At 35.0% G+C, this 21,658-nt stretch overlaps 2 protein-coding genes and 1 long non-coding RNA gene across 9 annotated transcripts; 2 read left to right on the forward strand and 1 right to left on the reverse strand.

The window, feature by feature from the left end:
* Window positions 1-819: 819 nt before the first annotated feature.
* Window positions 820-8,784, reverse strand: LOC104882812 (uncharacterized). 7 transcript variants are annotated; one of them, XR_007269334.2, is made up of 8 exons: window positions 8,601-8,784; window positions 8,259-8,373; window positions 7,626-7,751; window positions 7,310-7,421; window positions 5,858-5,982; window positions 4,386-4,439; window positions 3,626-3,834; window positions 820-1,254 (listed from the first exon to the last, which is right to left on the reverse strand). It is a non-coding gene; the product is annotated as an uncharacterized LOC104882812 (long non-coding RNA). The 7 variants fall into 7 exon arrangements; XR_007269330.2 differs by having other exon boundaries at window positions 8,259-8,382; XR_007269332.2 differs by having other exon boundaries at window positions 8,259-8,395.
* Window positions 8,785-8,994: 210 nt separating this feature from the next.
* LOC104882811 (uncharacterized) lies at window positions 8,995-13,346 on the forward strand. The gene is made up of 4 exons (XM_010667211.4): window positions 8,995-9,254; window positions 9,345-9,462; window positions 11,620-11,711; window positions 13,020-13,346. Exons 1-4 carry the CDS (start codon window positions 9,239-9,241, stop codon window positions 13,082-13,084), a joined length of 291 nt encoding a protein of 96 aa, XP_010665513.1. The 5' UTR covers window positions 8,995-9,238; the 3' UTR covers window positions 13,085-13,346.
* Window positions 13,347-14,260: 914 nt separating this feature from the next.
* Window positions 14,261-21,414, forward strand: LOC104882810 (ankyrin repeat-containing protein NPR4). Its single transcript, XM_010667210.4, has 5 exons — window positions 14,261-14,611; window positions 16,861-17,346; window positions 18,135-18,281; window positions 18,605-19,032; window positions 20,197-21,414. The coding sequence occupies exons 1-5, from the start codon at window positions 14,467-14,469 to the stop codon at window positions 21,028-21,030; spliced, it is 2,040 nt and encodes a 679-aa protein (XP_010665512.2). The 5' UTR covers window positions 14,261-14,466; the 3' UTR covers window positions 21,031-21,414.
* The last annotated feature ends 244 nt before the right edge of the window (window positions 21,415-21,658 follow it).

Below are 21,658 nucleotides of genomic sequence, written 5' to 3' on the forward strand. Positions count from 1 at the left end.
TTAAGAGGATCATATATATTATTTTAATTATACAACTACAACAAATCACTCTTAAAGTTTGATAACGTAATGATATAGACATTTAGCTCATTTTTTGAAAGAGCAAGGAAATAAACGAATTTTTCATATACATGGAATTAGATTTCAATCTTATTAGACTACGTCGTGTTAGTCAAAATTTAGGAGTAGAATAACAAGACACCTATTATCTCATCAAGAAAAAAAGATGATGATAAACTACATGGATTTCAGCTCCAATATTAACTTATACACTAAGATGATAAAATTTTGATAGTTATATGTGTCATACATGATTCAATTCTTTCGGTCTTCAGCAAAGCATCTTAACTACCTTTAATTGAACCTGAGAATAAGATTGACGATAAAGAATTAATTACTTTTTTTAAAATGACAGGAAATGAGACCATATTGTGAAATCCCTTTTACATTAAGATTAACCCAAAACAAAGGACATAATAAATGAAAAGATGCGCCACTACAATACAATGAAAATTTTAAGAACCACAAGTTGTAGTTTTTAAGCATACTAAAAAGATGTCTAATACTTCACTAAGGGCCTGTTCTCTTCGGCAAAAAACAGCTGAACTGAACTGAATTGAACTGAACTGAACTGAATTGAATTGAACTGAACTGAACTGATCTGAACTGATCTGAACTGAACTGAGCACCCAATTACCAAGTAATGCTCGTCTTCAATTTTCATCTCCTTGAAATTTTCGTATTTCCATACAGATTTTTATAGTCTTTCCCTCCTACCTATTTGTGGAATGATAATCTTGCTAAAAGCCAGTATAAGGCTATATAAAAAGTGAGATTCGTATATCTCATGAGGGCAAACAGTTGAAAAGTTAAATATCTGACAACAATGACCATTCCTACCCTTAAGCACAATGGCACCCTTCACATTGGCATCAAATTCATATACTGTAAACGTTTGTGGCAGTCAACTATTCTGATCACCGGTTCTAGCATACAATTGAACTACAAGATCATTTAGCAGATGTAAGATAGCGTAAAGCTGTCAGAATAAGCTAGCTAAATAAGAGAAGAAAAATGACATGGTCTCTCACTGCGATGCATTGCCTTGAAGAAAAACGGTATGGTTGTATTTGTTAAGCTTCTTATTTCAATCCATCTCCTCCCAGACACAATGACTTTCTCCATAAGAAGTGCTCCAATAACAACAGAGGATCACGTTGGAGTCGCAACTTGCTATCCAACCAAATTGAATACCTGCCATGTGACAAATGCTCAGTTATTGGCACTCAAAAACTACCAAGTATATCTATGGCTTATCAAGTGTCATCCTACATCTAGTAGGATTTCCATGGGATATCTCATAATAGCTGAGAGCATCTTAATGTTCATAAGAAGCTTAAAATATAATTGATGGTCAGTAAAAGGAAAAAAAGGCCTGAAATTCTTAAAGTTTGTTGTTATCTCCACAAGACCCCAAAATCATTGTTGTGGCAACCCCCAAAGACAAGTGTATCACAAGCACATGTTGACCTGTGCTTTGAAGGAATCAGGAATGTCATTAATTATATTATTATGGAAATACAAGAATATGACAATCACTTTTTCAACATGGCTTAGACTCCAATATTTTGCTCCTACATTTCAGATTCCTTACCCAGAAACACCCTATACAATGCTCACCTAGTCACTAAGATTTCAAAAACAATTAAAACATCTGGCTTAGTTAACTATGTACTTAGCAAGTGGCAGATTCAAATACGGGTGATTGTTGTGCAAGCTAAAGCCCTTCAATTTGTCGAACAATAATACTTAGAAAAGGATGGAGAAAAGGATAAAAAGATCAATAATAGTCAAGTTTAACATGTCAAAATATCAGAGTACTATATGAAAGATAAATAATATGTTAGCTAGCCAGCCAATAGCTAGATAGCATCATATAACATCCTTCTGTTTTTAAAGAGATCAACGGGAAGATACAAGCAGATAAACAAGAAAGATACTTAAAATCACAAAATTTTGGGGGATTTTTTGAATAAAATAGTTACTACAGCTTAATGCAACATTATTTTCTAGATTAAGAAAAAAAATCCCAAGACAGATCTAGTAATAAACAGATATGACCTTCGTCACTACTTTTCATAATTTTCATCATATGTGGTGAAATATACTTTTAGGGACTTATCTTTCATAATTTTCATCATATGCAGATTCACCTTTGACCCTTCATCATTTGAGGACCGATGATGGCCAGAGAAATAAGATTTCGGAGAGTTTAGATTTTCTTTTTAAAAAATACCTACTTAATTCAAAAATATACAAGAAAATACAAAATTCAAGAGGATTATTAGCTGCAAATTTAACTCCAAAATTAGCTCATTGTATTGACCACTAAAATATTAATGTAAACTCAAAATATGCCCATGAAAAATGAAGCTAGTTTCATGGGAAAATGCTTCCCTCTTCATAAATTGTTCTTAGCGCAATTAGTACTCTACTATTTAACTAATTAACTTAAGTCTGTATAATAGGTAAGATTATAAAATTTGACTAAAAAATCTTTGCATTATTGATTAGAATCTGCTAGTTTTATGGGAAGATTTTGCAGCTAGTTAAGTGACTATGATTATATTGGAACTATATACTACTGTCAAAAGTACTATACAATGCATCTGGACCTCGATGTTCTAAGATAAAAATGACTTTGCTTAAACCATATTATACATTCCTAAACCGAGTGAAATATAAATCATATGCGATTAATAGTTAATACAGACCAACATAACATGGTCAAAAGTTACCTCAACCCAGTCCCCAGCCCCCATCCCCCGAAGAAATAAAAAAAAAAGCAGTAAGCCAAATAGCAAACAATTAACATTATATCAAAACAATGCTCCTTTTAGTCTATCCCTAAAATAGAGGACATATTTGTATTTCAAGTCATTCTAAAATAATTAGCCATTTATTAGGAGAGTTGTTTCACTTGGTTTATAAGTAGAGAAATGAATATAAAGTAATGAGTTTACCTAGACTTTAAAATCTTATGCAACCCTTCTGCTCAATCTCATTTGTCGAGGCCTCTAATTTTGTTAGCCAAGATTAGAGTTTGTTCTTGAAGAGAATAGAGATATTCATGAATTCCTCAGAAAATAGCCATAATACGCCTCAACAGTCAAGAGCCTTACTCTAATTTGTACTTTCTATCTCCTGTTTTTTTTTAATTTATACAATTAGCTTTGTTTAGTCGGCTTAATTTTACTTTTTTAAAGGTAAACGTTTATAGTAGGAAAGTGAATAATTTTTTTAAAAAAAGTATCAACCTAGCTCAACGGAATCTAACTTCCCCCAGTGTTAATCTCCAAACAATGAAAAATTAAAAATGAGTCCCCAAATGAAGAAAAGTATATTCAAATATGTACTTCACTCTACTTCACATAAACTCCAGCAAACAAAATGTGGCAAATAAGTTCCATGTAGTTGACACATTTATCTCTACTCAACCATACTCAACTTTAAGATACATTCACAATCACAGCTAACATCTACATACATCTACATGACGGTGGATACTCAAAGTCAAAACACCATGATAAACAGAAAGCAAAACCTCCATAATGCACATTCTTACCTTGCTGAAGGGAAAAGTCTATGACACAACAGCTTTGGAATTTTCCTCTCTCCTCATGTCCATATAAGGAAGATTTTTCACCAGGACGACCTTCCACTGACAAATGAATCCCATTCTGTCGGGTATATGGCCTTCTGGAGAAATAGTTTAAAGTCTTTTCATCCATAAACATCGCGAAGCAAACATTTTTTCCTAGACAAACGACTGATCTGAAATGAAAATTATATTCAAACTGCGCATATATTTCTAACACCAATATATCTAAAAAAAATTCTTCTTTGTCCCTCTATTTTGTAAGTAGACAATAAACCATTATTTCTAACACCAAGCAAAATCTCTTTGCATATATACATAACAATAAACCTATTTAGATTCATACTCAAACGAAAGACTTATCTCCTAATATCCAAGGACCACAAGCAATACAACATGTCCAACAGTGATATCCATTGCATTTTCCAAACACATAGAAGCACTACATTTTTATTTTGTGAAAAGCCAGAGCAGGTGACTCTAAGAGAGCACAATCATGCATACTGGAACAGAGCAAAAATAAGCAGTAAAAAAAATTAACAGGTGACTCTAAGAGAGCGCAATCATGCATACTGGAACACGGCTAAAATAAGCAATAAAAAAGGAGGATTAAACCACAAGACAACATCAAAGAGAAAACACATTTCCAAACCAAACACGGTTGAGCAAGCATGGCTAAAACAAACATCTAAGTAAGCTACAGAAGGAGAGCCAAGGAAAAGCTTACCAGGTGTTGCCTTGTAAACTGATTAAATCTGGTTGATGAGAGTCAAGGATATTCCTACAGGAAAGGCAAGAGATAGTCAGTTTTGCAAACCATAGAATTTACAAGTATCAAATAGATGTACATAGTTAACAACCAAGGGGGAAAAGTGCAACCTAATATTCCATTCAATTCAGCAAAAAAGCGAACAAACACAATTATCGAGGCTCCTAAGCATGAACTACAAAGGTTACAAGGCATGCCAAACAAATTTAAGTTAAGTCTAGATCTACCACAACATAAATAACATGTTAGAGAATGTCATTTTCATTTAGACTTTAATCCATCATTAGTATTAGCCTCCTTAAACAAAGTCTCACAGGCTATAAGCATGGATTTACAGGCAGAAGGCTTGTTTTTAAGAACCAGGTTTCACGCGACAGTGTGCACCATACCAAACATAACCAATGGTACTGTTTGTAAGATGCTACTCTGCATGGAATGCAAGGCCATGGTTACTGTATCACTGAACACTGAATTAGAGGGATATCTACCATTTTCAAGGCAAAGCATGATTCAAGCTTGGAATTGAAAGACAAAACAGCAAGCATTTCCAAGAATTTGCTGAACAAAGTGAAGCTGAAAATCTAGAGCAAGCTACATTCTATAGCATTTTTTGTTGTAATCTTCCCTTTTGAATGGCAGTCCATATGTGTCAAGTTAGTTTTTTTTATAAATGTTTGTTTGTAGTAGTCTTTGTAAGTTTCTTTAGAGATTAATTCATGTCAAGCTCAAATTGTCTCTATGATTGAAGGTATTAACAAACTAACTGAACCATCAACTATTTTGAAATCAACAACAAAAGGGGGTGAAGCAAAAAAACCTACCAGCTTCAGCAACCCACACTCAGAGGCACACCTTATTTGGGAGGGGCATATTTATACAAATGGTTTATATGGAAGGCAAACTAAAACCCTAAGATCGGAAGGGTATACTGAGGTAGAGACTTAATTATTCCGAATTTAAAATACATTTTTTCTGTACCGCTAACTTTTTTTTTGATGATGAGTGGGCTTCAAAACCGGGATGGACATGTCCCTCATTAGGTGGAGCAGTGAATGTCCTTTATTGATTTATTTACAATTAGGATACTCATCATAACACCTTCCTACTCTCTGAAACCAACGTGTCTTAGGCATCAATGGCCGCATCTGAAACTGCTAACCTTATTGATTTCTTCATAACCAGCATAATCATGTATAATTACGGATATTCCTGAAATAATCAAGGCTGGGGAAAAAGTATATGACTGAAGGATAAGAAGTATATGACTAATATGCTATAATAATCAAAGCTCCAATGTATTTTGAACGTTAGCGATTTCAGTGCATAGACATGAGTACGCAAAAACAGAGCCACAAGACAAAGACATGACACATGAGTAAAATAGATACAATGGATTGAAGAAAAAGAAAAGAATAAGAAGCAATTCTTACCTTGCCAACAAAAAGCTAAGCTGACTTAGATCTGTAAATATCCATAAGACCAGTCGACAAGTGCTTCCTCGACAGTCTACAATCATCATCCTTGGCCCGACGAAACCCTAAATACTCCTTCCTTCCTTCAATATTAGGTAAATAATTATGAACATAGGAAAAAAATCAGATATATATACCCAAAAATCAGTAGAGAAAGAAAGAAGAGATTTTAGTCTTATAGGCTATACGAAATTAAAGTTGAAAGTAGGTAGACAGAGAAGAAAGTTTGAAATTGTTAAGGAGAAGGGGAAAAAATGTAAATTAAGTGTGAAGATCTTTATAAGACACTCTAGAATGGCTTATTATGGAATGAAGAGAAAGGTAATCAAATCATTAGTTACATAAACTTTTAATCAAAGACATAGCATTAGGTGCATCGACAATGCTCACTTGTTCTCAAAATTCCAAAGTAGTGCAGTCATACTTGGGCTTACAATCCAGAGTATCTATGAGAAATCAGCATATCTATGAGAAATCATCATTGAATTTAACTGCCTTCCAGAGTCAGTCCTCCAAAATGTGTAGACTGGTCACTCATCACTTAGCAAAAGAGAAGACAGAAATCTATTGAGATTTGAGAAAGAAACTTTAATTATGATAACTATAGATGAACTTTACACACCTGGTGTAATCATCTACCAAATTGATTGTCACATTGGGCTTCCAATAAGAAATCCATACAATTGTATTTTCCTTAGGTATATATCGTTTCAAAGAAATCCATATTCCATTAAAATATGTTTTTGACCCAAACAAACGGAGCATAAGTATCCGCAAAAAGGAAATATATCAATATTTTATAGGGAGTATCAGAAAAGCACTCTTCCAAAGGAAAGGGAGGAATATAACTAAGTAGCCAAAGTATTTGTTGTCCCCATAATGTAATTATGAGTGTTAAATTCTTAAAAACATAAGTGCAACACATCACAAATTCACAACTATAAGTCAACACCCAATCATGCACATCAAATAAGCCAACACCTTGTAAAAAAAAAAACTGTTAACCACACACCAAGACATAGGGAGGAAGAAGGATATTCCAAATGATATTCCATTCTTCCTCATAAGAGACATCATATAAAATTACCCACAAGAGCATTATCTGCACATAGCTGGGAAAGATAACTTCCCACCATCCATCTTTCTTCAACATGACACACATCACAATATTTTTGTTAATATATTTGGTCTAAAAATCTGCAACCTACCAAAAGTATTGATTCAACTTAGGTACTCTAGGAATACAGTATATCATAAAAATAAAAAAAAAGCAAACAAACAGCAAACTTCCAGATAATACCAGAAACGGAAATGATTTCTATTCTGGCACTTTTAGAATTACAAAGAACTAAATCTTAGGAGACCTGGAACAACATTGAAATATGAATATAATGAAGTTAGCCTGCTTACTTTGAGCACGTGTTGAACCACAATCTGACTCGTGCATTTTGAATTCATCCCGAATTCTTTTCAGCTCAAGGTTTAAATTTCCCTCAGCAAACATGTTGTCTGGATGGATATACTGCATAGAGAACAATGGTTTCAGATCATTATGGCACAAAAACGTTTATTTACAGAATAAAATGCTTACCAGCCACTTCAACTGCAAACTTGAAACACCCCTCTCCCCCCATAAAACCCATAAAAATTAAACCAAAAGTAAGCCTTAAAACAGTAAAAAAACATTCAATAAAATTAAATCTGATTAAACAAGTAATCAAATGACCTTTCTAGGAAGCTTGAGTTTCACAGAACTTGTAGTAATTGAGTGAAGCTGATCTTCACCTTCAAACCCCATTTCAGCAAAACTCGATCGGTTAAATTTGTCTCTCGTCTAATTCGCATTTCCTTCCTAAAACCCAGAAAAAAAACAACGAAAATTGAGAACAAAGAAAAACATAAATACTGATGTAGATAAAAGGAGGTTGTAGTTTTAAAAAAATAACGAAAATCATAATCAATAAATTAAAACAGATGCAAATACTACTACAAAACTTTAGATCTAACTTGCTCCACAAGCACTCAAATTTCACGAGATCTAACACACACAAAATGAAGAAAAAGGAAATGGAAAGAAATTAAGACTTGCTTACGCTGTGTTGCATGTTGTTATAGAAGACGACCTAACAATTCACACAATAGAACTAAATTGTGCGAATCGAACTGAATTGTGCAACAAAAGCCACATAAATTCCAAAATTCACAAAAGTATGAACCAGAATTTGCAGAAAACACACCAAAAATCGAAACCCATAAGTTCATTGAATGAATTAGCCATTGACGGCATCTTTGTGTGAATAAATAAGAAAGACATGTGTTCAATTTTAATGCGTGTATGAAGAATTACTCGTAAACATACCTTTCAATTTTTGCGAAATTCGAGTTCCAAATCTCGTCGAAAGAGCTCGATTATCTCGTAAAGGCAATTTGATGCGAAGTGCCGATGAAATTGAATTGTGTTATTGAGAGAAAAGCTGAAATTCCTAAGAACAAACCCTAAAATTTGAATGATGAATGAAGAGAGAAGCTGAAATTCCTAAGAACAAACCCTAAAATTTGATTAAAGACTTTTAAAAGAAAAAAAATACAAAAATCGAAAAGGAAAATCAAGAATCCAAATTGAAAATATGACAAACACAAAGAAAAAATCCAAAGAAAAACACGATATACACGTTAGATTGAAAAAGAGAGCGAGAATCACCTATAATTTTTTAATTAGTAGAGAATCCACCTTTAATGGCGCTCCATAACTCCATCGCAATGGCAAAAAAAAACAGAGAAAGAGGATAGAGAGACAGCAAAAGAAAGAGAGGAGAGAGGAGAGAGGAGAGAGGAGAGTTAGGAGAGGCGTGAAGAAGAAACGTGAAGAAGAGGAGAGAAAGGAAGGAATGTGCGGTTGAGATGGAAGGAAAGATGGAGGGCTGAGATTTGCCAAGGCTTAGGAATAGTGTTTTTCATGCTTTTGTGACTCAGAACACTATTCAAATGAATAGTGCTCAACTTCCAACTTTTTAAGGGTGTAAGATTAGTAGTACTAGGAGGAGGATTATAACTTTTTTTTTTTATTAACATCTTCCTGCCTTTTTCCACTTCGTCCTAATCATGTCGGTCTCCAAAACCGGTTTCTCTTTTCCTCATTTTCTAGCTTTTTAGTCATGTAGTGTTCGGAATACAAATTTAATCTCACTTAAACAAAAAAAATTTAATCTTTACCGAATTTCGCAGAAGTTGAGTTCTTCAACTTCTAGGGTTCCAATTCAATTCCATAGCATAAGAATAAAAATCACGAGACAGTAGCAAAGTTCAAATCATCAGAATTTTGTATTGCACCAAAAAAAGATGGTGTGCGAAAAGTGTAAGTTTTTCTCTTCCTTTCTCTAATCCAATTTCATGATATTCGGTTTTCAATTGCAAAAAAGTTTCGCTTATTCAAATTACAAAATAGGTGAGAAGAAATTGGCGAAGGTGATAGTTCCGGATAAGTGGAAAGCTGGTGCCAGCAACACCACCGAAGGCGGCGGCCGCAAGATCAATGAAAACAAGCTTCTCTCCAAGAAAAGCAGGTTTTTTTTTCCTTTTTTCTCTCTAAATATTTCCTAATTATCTGAATATAGAGTTGTATAAGCAAGAATTAGTCTTAATTTCTGATGGGTTCTATCCAATTTATCCAAATTGTTGATGGGTTAGTGAATGGTAATGAAGAGAGCTAATTAATTTATCAAAAAAAATTATTTCAAGAAGTAGAGGGCAATTGAATCGGTGAGTTTCATGAGACTTCTATCGGAGGATTTCAAATGAGTTATGAGGAAAGAAATAGCTTTGGGTGTATTGAGCTCACAGTACACCCAGGGTGTGTGATAAAAGTTGTAGACTTCTGTAATCTGGAGCTGAAGGCTTATTATCATGTTATGTTATTGAATTTGTCTATTACAATTTATATGGGTGTCATTAAAAACTCTGGTAGAAGAATTGCGATAAATTTGTGTGTGGTATGATTGAGTTTTGATTATGTAAAATTTCTACAAATTGATACTTTTTTTGGATGTAGATTAGCCGGTAATTTGGAGTCTACTAGACTCCGGCTAATCCGAATTTGAGCCAGGACTTGCCGAGTTTGGGGAATACTTGTACCAACATGGCAACAAGTGCTGTCGCATTCTGTTAGACTTTTGGTTAAGTTGGAACAACCCTTTTATCATTTAGTCTATGCACTCGTTGGCAAAAAAGAAAAGGTTCCATATTTCACTGTTTTGATTGGACATATATATATATATGTAAGTATGTATAAGGTCTTTGGTACAACATCTCAAATAGACAAAGTAATTAGGATATCAACTACTAAGAGGTTATGGCCATGGCATGAGAAAAGGGGTTTGAATAGAAACATGCACACAACTTTACCCTTGCTTTAACAAAGAGTTCCAATTGATTATTGATCAGAAACACTTGGCAAAATACTACTTCGCAGCAAGAATGGAGGGCGAATAGTCTATTGAGCCATATTCATTTATTACATTAAAATATAAAGTCAACGAGTAATTGATATAAGGTAAACAATGGTGAACCTAATCGAACATAGGTTAATTGCTTGGAAATTTTATCACAAGTCTTGTGGCCCCTATCACAAAAGAATAAAGAGCTGTGGTACCCATGTTTCATAATTGATGCGACCATCGTAGTCACCTGATATCTTGTAAATGTGCGTGGTTTGTATGTGGTTCACCGTTTCAAGATCTCTTCTCTTTTGTTTGGTCGTTTTACTCTTCATTAGAAGTATAAATGGTTGCTAGTTGTTACACCCATATGTACACGTTGTGAATTCCAGATTGATTATGCGTCTTAAGTCATTGCTAGAACATCATTTTGGAAGCTAGGGCTCGGAAAATCTGGAGTATAGTTGGGTAGGGGTTTTGGAGACTGAGCAAATCTTTCATATGGAAGTAAAGGTTGTCTAGTTGGGGGTTCCATAGCATTTGGTGCACAATCGAATCAGATGGCGAGGGGTTGTGGTAGTTGCCTTTTTTTTTTTTGTTGTTGTTTTGAATCTGTGTCTGGGTCTCTGGGATATGGCTTCTATATTCCTTGTAGGCATGGCATTTCACAAAAAATTGTACCAAGTCATAAAAGTTTAGAGCAATGCTATCAAAAGGTTTGGTCAATGGCCTTATGGTGGACACCTGCTGTATCCACTATCTTCCCTTCATAGCTATACTAAGAGTTTTCCGAGTTTTCTTTAATCATGTAATATTTAGGAACTCTGCATCGGTAAACATCAAATAACCTCATGTTTTCCTCTCATTGCTTCCATCATGTGTTCTAGTGTAGGGTATCCTTCATTACATAGACATCACAAAAGATGGTCAAAGGAGTGTGTATGAATAGTACAAAAGTCAGACTGTGTGAAGTATTTAGAATTGGAGGAAGTATATTTTAGTCAGACTGTGCGTGCAGGCAGTTTCCCTTTCCCCTCCTCTCCTCGTGTGAAAGCCTTAGATCCCTGATGTTTGGGACAATGTTGATGTTGAGTTGGGAGTACTTTGGTTTAAGTTGTCATTTGTGGCTTCCATATTTTTTGATGTATCTCTATCCGTAACAAGAGAGTGTGATGCATTTCATACACTTATTCATGTTGTGTAGTAGTTAATGGCTTTCCCCTTCTAGTCTCATTTTCTGAGTAGTTTGTTATTATCTGTCACTAAATTATACTGCTAACTTTGCAGATGGACTCCTTATGGAAACACTAAATGCATCATCTGCAAGCAGCAAGTACACCAGGATGGCAAGTATTGTCATACTTGTGCATATAGTAAAGGTGGTGTACCGCACTTTGATACTCCCTTTGTTTTTTTACTTTTATCATTTGCTTTTTCAAGGTCAAACTGACCACATTTCTATACTAAATGTACTCCTTCCGTTGTGTAATAGTTGTTGCAGGTGGAGTTTTATGCTATTGACATGCCTTGCTTTGATCATATTTTATTTACGAGCATATAGAAACTAACATTACCATGTGAAGTCAAACATGTTCTTGGATACTATTACTCTATATATTTTCAAAATACCAACTAAAGATATTAATGGTTGAATTTGTGCGTTTGCAAACATTAACGACCCGTTTGGTAATCATTAATAAATGGTGGTAATGGGAATGAATTTTAAGTGCAATATTACAAGGGAAACATCCTTAAAATCTCCATGGCCCATGGGGAGGCAATTTCAACCCCCTAATTTGTGTTTTTTTCCTCCATGGAGAAGCAATCTCATCCCTAAGCTTGTGTTTTTTCTTCAATGGGAATCAATTTTCATTACCACTCATTACCACCTAGAAGGTGGTATTGGATGGGAATGAAAATTTAAGTAGAAAAAATAAACTTTAGGATAAATTAGCATTACCATAGAAATGAACAATGATTTTCTTCTCTAACATACTTAAGTTCATTCTCGTTACCATTATTTATAACCAACTACCTAAACGGGTCGTAAAAGTCAAACTACAAGTATTCGAGAACAAGATGGAGTAATGGTTGAATTTCTTAGTGTACACTCGTCTCTTGTTGTCACACAATAGTTTTCTTTTATTACTTTGTGTAATATTCCTTTCGTTTCCTAAAGATCTTTCCACTTACTGTTCCTACAGATACCAAGGAATATCAAGTTGTGTGGGGAATGGTGTGAGTAAAGTAGGAGAGAGAAAGGGGTTAAGATAAATAAACAAATAAAAAAGGGTTAAAGTAGGAGAGAGAAAGGGAGTAAAATTGAATTAATAATGTAATGGTGGACCATATGATAGTGAGATGAGAGGGTAAATAGGGAAATTTGTTTTGCCAAATAAGGAATAAAGCAAAAGAGGGAAGATCTTTTGGAAATACCCTTAAACGGAAAGAGGGAAGATCTTTAGGAAACGGAGGGAGTAAGTAATTAAAGATATTGATAACCAAATATGTGCATAGCAAACTGTGAAAAGCATATAGAAGTAATAAAAGAACGGATGGAGTAATATCTTTTCCCCTCCCCTACATTTCACCCTCTTAACTGATGCCGTTATCCGTTTGTTAATGTTTGTGCCTTCAACTTCCTTTCCGGCTGACGCTTATGACTTATCATTGCTGTATTCTTTCAGGTGTATGTGCAATGTGTGGTAAACAAGTGCTGGATACCAAGTATTACAAGCAAAGTAATGTATGATGCGTTTAGGATTCAGCTTCGCCTTACATTCTTAGTTCTTCGAACATGTACTGTCTGACTCAAAAAAATATGTTTGATACTAGTAATCTCTCATCTCTGTTAATTCAACTAGTGATTACACAAAGATGTACTATTAATTAATTGTTCCGTTGTATGATAGCTGCTTTAGGATATGGATACATTTCCAGGTTTGAAAAGCTATGGGATGTATGATACAATTGGATTGATTTAACCCAGAAGCGTGGATTTTCTGATTCAAAAAGATGTGATTTATGAACATATTATGTTTAATACTCTGCCAATTGCATCAGGTCTAAGGTACGAATACGACGTATTTGCTGGGATATTGATTTCGAACCAAGCCGGTATAGTAGTATAAAACAATACTTTCACATATTGTAGTCCTATCGTTAGGGGCCTTGGGGTACAAGTTTATAACATGATTTTGTAATATCAAATACAATCACTATCCAATGATTTTGTGCATCTTGAATGAGGTCTTTTTCTGCTCCATAGATGTCACTCGTCTCACCAAAGCGCGTTTTTGGGATTTGTTAGTGTGTATTGTGTAGTAGCAAAGTGCCACTTGAATAACTATTGATAAAGACCATTTGAATATCCGTATAAGATAACCTATTTGAAGGGTACAACTTCCTTCGTTTATTTTAGTAGACTTTTTTATTTTATTATATTATGTTTGACAATGTACCGATTCAATCATTTATATCTTTGATTATGAATAATTAGAATCTTTTGCACGCGATGCGTGCTTGAATTTTTTTCGAAATAGAAACTCGATTACATTGGCTGGTAAAGCATGCAAAGCATGCTAAGGAAATACCCCAACATAATGCTGGGGGTAAGGATCGAACCTCTGACCTCAAGGATCAGAGGGGAGTGCTCTACCACATGAGCTAGCTCCTCATCCTCTTGTAAATGTTTTTGTATGTATTGATATTCTAGGTTATATATTTTCTTATATATAAATTACAAAAGATAAAAGTAAAATATGTGTATAATAGCAAAAGTCAAAACGAGTCGGTAAAAGAAGGATGAAGTCTTCGACTAGAGAATGATTAATTTTAACTTGACTAAAATAACACGAAATACTATTGTTTGTAGAATTATTGAAGCCAAATAAAAGACTCTTGTTTGGGTTCAATTATTGTTGCTCTTGGTCTACCATTTCTCCATTAAATACATACACGTTCACATGTAAAGCTACTTTCTCAATTTCTTTTTTTTTTTTTTTTTGAAAGGATACTTTCTCAATTTCTAGCCAAGAGATTAAAGGGATTTATACATGTAAGTGAAAATTCACAAAAAAGTTTTCTTACATATCCTAATCAACTAGATTGAAATTTCACTTATTGCACATAAAAATGTCAAGTGAAAATAAAATTCTTCAACGGGATTTCAGTTTTGGGTATCATCCGCCAGAACCAAGTGAAGATGATCGTTCTGTGTATTCTCCTCCAGACCCAGTATCCCCGCCTTCCGAGATCCAAACTTCTGAAGATGAGCTTGGTAAGTTTACTATCCCAAACTTCTTAACTATTAGGAATGTGTATATTTCAATTTGTACCCAGAAAAAAAAGAAAAGAGAATTTGAACTGGGTCTAATTCTTGGTCCAATCTCTGGTTGCTTTTCAAGAGTTGTTGAACGGAGCTTGTACTGAATTATCACTATGATTTGCGAATACACTTTTATACTTACTACGTTCCTAAATTTGCAATATTTCTTGCATATATGCTATCCGTTGCGCTATCTTTGCTCCAATATGCATGAAGATGAATCAAATAAGATCACACTTGACTATATATTTTGTTATACTCCGTTTGTTCTAAAATATGTGAAACACTCCTCTCAAAAAGTTCTCACATAAAAGAAAGAATATTTCATTTATTTCTTTTACAGTGTGTTTGGTTCATTTTTAGTAAAGGAAAGAAAGGGAAGAGAAAGGAAGGGAAGAGAAAAGAAAAGAATGGAAGAGAAAGGAAAAAAAAAACCTTAATTTCCCATGTTTGGTATAAATTTTCTCTTTCCTTCCGAATTCCTCCGCTTTTGGGAGGAAAGGAAAGTGAAATTTTATTAAAGAGTCTTTCCTTCCAATTCCTCCCATTTCCTTTCACTTAATTTTTTTTAATGACCCAAACATTGGAAAATAATAAATTTCCTTCCACATCTTTTCTTTTCCTTCCAAATTCCTTCTACCAAACAAACTGTTAGAAACGGAGGAAATACATTTGTGAGAGAGTATGGACAAGATTGGTAGAGAATAATGGTTACTATGAAATTTTTGCGCGTAATTAGAAGAAGAGGAAGTATTATGTTGGGAGCAATTACGGGTTTATTGGGGATTTGCAAAAGAATATAGATGTTATAAAGTTTTACTTTCTCCCTTTAAAGTTTCACATCAAACATGCCTATATTTTAATTCCTATTGGTATAAGGTGTGTTAAATTTCAGATTATATGAAAATGGGCCTGGGTAACCCAATAAAGAGGAGGAGAGTTTAGCCCACTTACAAGCTAAGAGGTTCCATCCTAAAACCAATTGGTGATAGGAGGAATAACTCCTCATCTTATAAAGTGGTTTATTCTCTCATCTTTCTCCAATGTGGGACACTCACAAGTGGACTTTCAATGGGTTTCAACACACCCCCTCACTTGTGAGCGTCTTTAGAATTTAGAGCTAACTGAAAAGGTAATCAGAAATAATCCTCTTAGGGGCTGGACATCCTGTCGAGGTAAACCCTTACTCAGTTGCTTGATTAGAGGCCCAGTTTAGAAGAGACCCACAACCCGGGCTCTGATACCATGTTAAATTTCAGATTATATGAAAATGGGCTTGGGTAACCCAATAAGGAGGAGGAGAGTTTAGCCCACTTACTAGCTAGGAGGTTCCATCCTAAAACCAATTGGTGATAGGAAGAGTAAATCCTCATCTTATAAAGTGGTTTATTCTCTTCTCTTTCGCCAACGTGGGACACTCACAAGTGGACTTTTGATGGTTTTCAACAAGGTGATATTTATGAATTATTTGCATAGTAAGGTCCTAAATATTCCATAAATGTTTTGTTATTCAAAAGTATCTCTCCTTCAAGATTTTCCAATCTTGCTTGACGACTTGGTGTAGACGATGAGATACGCAGCTTGTGACTTTAAGGTCTAAGGTTCAAATTCCACCATCAACAAGTTCCTTGGGGTTGGATCTTCGTTGTCCTTTTCCCGCCTTGTCAAACTGATTGTACTAAAAGATGGTGAGAGTTAAGGTTTAATTGCGTCACCTTACTAAAGTAAAAAACCTTCAAGATTTCAAAACCCCAATAATATACTCAATACATTTCAAGTTTGAACGTTTCTAAGAGTTAAGATGATCCCACAAGAAATTTCAATTACCTAGGGGAAACGACATGGTACTTGTCCAAGCGTCTGGCTCCGCTAGTTTTTGGAACTTTTTCAATTTCATGGTACGTGTTCAAGCGTCTGGCTCGGCTATTTTTTTTTGAACTTTTTCAATTTTTTGGGCCAAAACAATGTGTCCATGTGTCCCATCTATATCCGAGTGTCGAGAATCTGGCACAAATAGTCCGAGCAACACAAGTATATGCTATATTTCTTACATTTTTGTCAAACTACTACTGTTTTCCATTTCCGATACTCTCCCATTTGGAGTGTTCTTCTATGTCAACTAAACAAGCATGAAAAATTTGAGTTACATTTTTAAATTCTGGAACATCGTTAATAAACTTTTCTTTGATTGAATTTGATAGATGAAATAGGCGACGAATTCAAACACTCCAGTACAACAATAAAACTATACCAAGCTGCATTGACTGGTGACTGGGAAATTATAGAAACTATATGGAGGGAGCATAATGGTTGGATCAACACAAGGATTACAAAGGGAGGGGAAACTGTTCTTCACATAGCGGCAGCTGCCAAGCATTTGCATCTTGTTAAAGAACTAGTAAATATTATGAATGATGATTCTCTTGCTTTAGTAAACAGAGTTGGCAACACTGCACTCTGTTTTGCTGCTGTTTCTGGAGTTGTTGAGATTGCAAGAGTAATGGTTGACAAAAGTCGAATGTTGCCAAACATTAGAGGTAGTCAAGGCATGATTCCTCTTCTCATGGCTGTGTTGCTCGGTCACCAAGATATGGTGTGGTATCTTATGTCCGTCACTGATTACAATTTATTGACTGTTGAAGATGGGATTGAGCTACTTACTGGTGCAATTGATACTGATTTATTTGGTAAATTTCTCAACCCCTCTTTACTTTCAATCGTCCTTGTAAAAAATGCGTTTCAAACCAATCCCTTGTTTGCATTTCCTCAAAACTCCCACTATCCTGTACACCTGGGTGTATGACTGTATGTAGGGATGGAAATGGATGATGGATCATCCATCATCCGCTTAACCCGATTTTATTAAGTGGGTGAAAACCCGAAATAAACGGATGAAAAGTGGGTGGCGGGTGAAACGGGTGATGGATGCGTGTGAGATTTTTTTCATCCGTCACCCGACCCATCACCCGCTTAACACCCATCCATCATCCATTTTGTCAATTACACGTGTTTATTTACTTACTTTATTAAATTTTTTAGTTAAAAATTTCAAAAAATATATATCTTATGGCATAATTTTTTGTAAAAATTATTATATATCTCCTCACCCGCTAACCACCCGACCCACCCGTTCACCCGGTGGATGACGGATGGATGGATGCGGGTGATGGCTTTGCGGGTGATGGATGGATGCGGGTGGAGCGGATGGATGCGGGTGACGGATGCGGGTGAAGCTCCACCCGCCCCGAACCCGATCCATTTCCATCCCTAACTGTATGGTAGTATTTCATCTAAAGTTTACAGCTGGTCCATGTAATTACCATCATTATTGTCACCAAATCTAGCTTACCACAATTGCAGTCATGTCATTCAAAATATGACACAGTATGACCCACAAAGATTATATCTAAGAGTCGATGAAGTATATATGCATGCATCTTATTATAGGTCCAATAATCATTTTTATGTGGTGCAGAAGTAGCATTGCATATTCTACGCAGCAACAGAAATTTGGCTTTTTACCGGGGTAGAAAGAAGGAGACAGCATTGCATGCATTGGCTCGAAAGCCTCCAATGTTAGACAGATATCAACTAAGCATGTGGCAGAGATTTAAAAAGCAAGGTTAGTTATGCTCTTACTAGCTGAAAAGGCTTTGCTGTGGCAAAAATGTTGAGTGCAATCGTTATATATCCTACGTGACACAACCAATTACCAGCTAACCCATCAATATATTTCAATATGATTCATATTCTTTATAAAACAGTTTTCTAAACCCTCTTAGAAGTATGTTTTTAGGACTTTTGAGAGAGTTACGCAGCTGCACTTGATGTAGTGCGATTACTGCTTATGAATTCCTCTATTTTACGCATATATATAGAATATGTGCGAGTTTACCTCGTTACCTCAATATAATACCAATTTGGTTGATTTAAATTTATCTGCAGGTTGTAGCATAACTAATGTAGAACAGCAAGTGGTGCTCGAACTAACACAAGCACTTTGGAATGAAATCGTAAAACTGAAGCATAAGGAAATATCTAAATTGATTTGCTTTCCATGGCGATTATTATTTGTTGCAGCAAAGTTGGGAAAGGTTGAATTTCTGATGGTACTCATTAAATCTTATCCTGATATACTTTGGAAAGTGGATGAAAACAGATACAGTATTTTTCACATCGCTGTCATTCACCGCCATGAAGAGATCTTCAAGCTAATATATGAGATAGGAGCAATCAAAGACTTAATAGCTACTTACAAAGATGATCATGGAAATAACATGCTTCATTTAGCAAGCAGGTTGGCACCTCCAAACCGCCTTAGTTGTGTATCCGGAGCGGCTCTACAAATGCAACGCGAACTACTATGGTTTGAGGTAATAATCATAGACTAATTAAGCTATTATTTGAGTCAGGAAAATCTAGAGGCTGCGGTAGTATCCATGAACTGGCCCTCCCAAATCCTTTTTACATTATTACCTAATAAAAAAAATATACTAAGCTATTAGCCTATCTTACTTACATATTGAACGTGAATAATTAACAAAGGCGTGATCTTTTCCCCTCACATTCAATTGAACCTGACGAACCCTAAAATTACCGAATGCTTACACCTAATTGTATTTGATCATCCCTGATTGAACTTGAGAAGCCATGAAACTTAATTTTTTTAGGAAATGAAACACATCAGAAACATGGTGTCAAATCTTGACATTAAAGTTGATATATATACATGGCATCTCCCCCTTTTTTAAGTAAAGAGAAACCTTGTCATGTTGGGGCCTTGGGGGAGTAAAAGGGATCCCGAGTTCCCAACTTGTCAAGTTTGATAATTGATCCCAAGACCTCTTGAAACCGGGAGATACAGTCTAACCACTAAGCTATTTCTCACTCTCACAAAGCATTTGTAATTGCTTGGTTAACGTGGTTTACTAGAAATGCATTAGCTATATCCAGAGCCACGGGCAAGAGAAAAATAAATTCTATTACGTCCATTGGCAAGGAAGAAATAATTTTTATTAGATTTCTTGGAGAGGGTGCATATTACGGAGAGATTGAGAACTAATGAATATAACCAGGGTCCAAGTGTTTATATAATAGTTTCTTTGTTTCAAAATACTTCACAAACTTCTCCAGACACGCTTGCCAACGCATAACTTTTACTATTAATATCTCTAAATTCTACATGTAATTTGTAGAGTGAAAGTCTATATTGAGATGAAACTAACAAGATTCTTTATGACAATGTTTTTCCTTACGTAAAAATCACAACAGCGGTTAGAGGAGAGTGTGAATAATGTCTAAGTCAAATTGTGTCATCTATTTTGAAAAGGAGGTAGTAATTCTCAAATATATAACCTAATTAACCCATTAATATGGACCCAAAACAGAAAATGTAACAAATATTTCCATATATATATCCTGATCAGCCTGTTAGTGCGATACCCTCGTGCTGGGTCGTTTGAAGTGCCAAATCTAAGGCACTCCATGATTCCAACATAGTTGTTGTAATTGTTTTGGTTGTTGTTGTCTGTGTACAGGCAGTTAAAAAGATAGTAAGGCGAGAATACACTGAAGCTGAAAATGAGGACCATAAAACACCTCAAGCCTTGTTTAGCGAAGAACATGAAGGCTTGCGGGTAAAAGGGGAACAATGGATGAAGAAGACAGCTGAATCATGCGCATTTGTTGCAACTCTAATAGCCACTGTAGTTTTTTCAGCCGCTTTTCAACTACCAGGGGGTGTCAAAGATACAGGGAGCCCTGTCTTAGTGACAAAACCGTGCTTCGTTATTTTTGCCATTGCTAATGCAGTATCGTTGTTCACATCTACTGCTTCAGTACTGATGTTTCTCTCAATCCTCACTTCTCGGTATGCAGAACAAGATTTCCTCAAATCGTTGCCTCTAAAGCTCATGCAAGGGCTCATATTGCTGCTCGTTTCGATAGCAACCATGATTATAGCCTTTACTGCTACGTTCTTCATCACTTTCCAAGAAGGTGTAAGATGGGCGGCAACTATTCCCGTTGCTCTAATTGCTTCAATACCTGTTATGTTGTTTGCTTTTCAACAATTCCCACTTTTGCTCGACATTTATTACTCAACATACAAATCTCAATCCATATTTGAACCTTGTAAACCGAGGTTGTTCAAACTTCCATCTCACGAACACAAAATTTCCCCCCATGAAAGACATGTTTCCACGTCTCGCAACATTGATATCCCATTTACAATTCTGGTTCCAGAAGCTTCAATGGATCTCATATTGAAATATAGTCGCAACTCTTTTTCATGGCATCGAGCAGCCTCGTTAATAGTAGATCCTGAAGCTTCTGCTACACCTTCATTTAGCTCATGGCGATTTGGACAATAACAGAAATTGTATATGTATATATATATATATATATATATATATATATATATATATATATATATATATATATATATATATATATAGAGAGAGAGAGAGAGAGAGAGAGAGAGAGAGAGAAGTAAGTTCATATGAGAATCCACACGTACATGAGAAATGAGAATGAATTTTACGTGCTATAACTCCTGTGAATAAGTGATGTAACTCCAAAAAAAGAAAATAAAAAAAAATTCAAAAATTATTTTTTTTTGGCTCAAAATTTTTTAGGAGATATAACTCTAATGAAAAAGTGTTTTAACTCTAATTCAATAATGTGGTTGAGATTTATTTTCATTTATCATGTAAAAAGTATTTTCATGTGATTTTAATATATATGTTTACTCTTAATTATTTGATCGTGTAATATCCTTTTGGTAGAAGGTTAGTTATAATTCTCATGAACCACTGCTTTTTGCATTGTAAAAAAGCTCGAAAACTAAAAAAAGACGGGAAAGAACATTCGTGAGTTTAACTTTCTGTTTGGTGGGAAATAAGAATACAAGGATGGATGATGAGCTTATGTATTATTTGCATGTATGTCAATCGCATATGCTAAATTTGACCTTGATGGCGACAATTAGTTGTGACATTA

The sequence above is a fragment of the Beta vulgaris genome, chromosome 8 (genome assembly GCF_026745355.1).
Source record: "Beta vulgaris subsp. vulgaris cultivar EL10 chromosome 8, EL10.2, whole genome shotgun sequence".
Taxonomy (NCBI): domain Eukaryota; kingdom Viridiplantae; phylum Streptophyta; class Magnoliopsida; order Caryophyllales; family Amaranthaceae; genus Beta; species Beta vulgaris.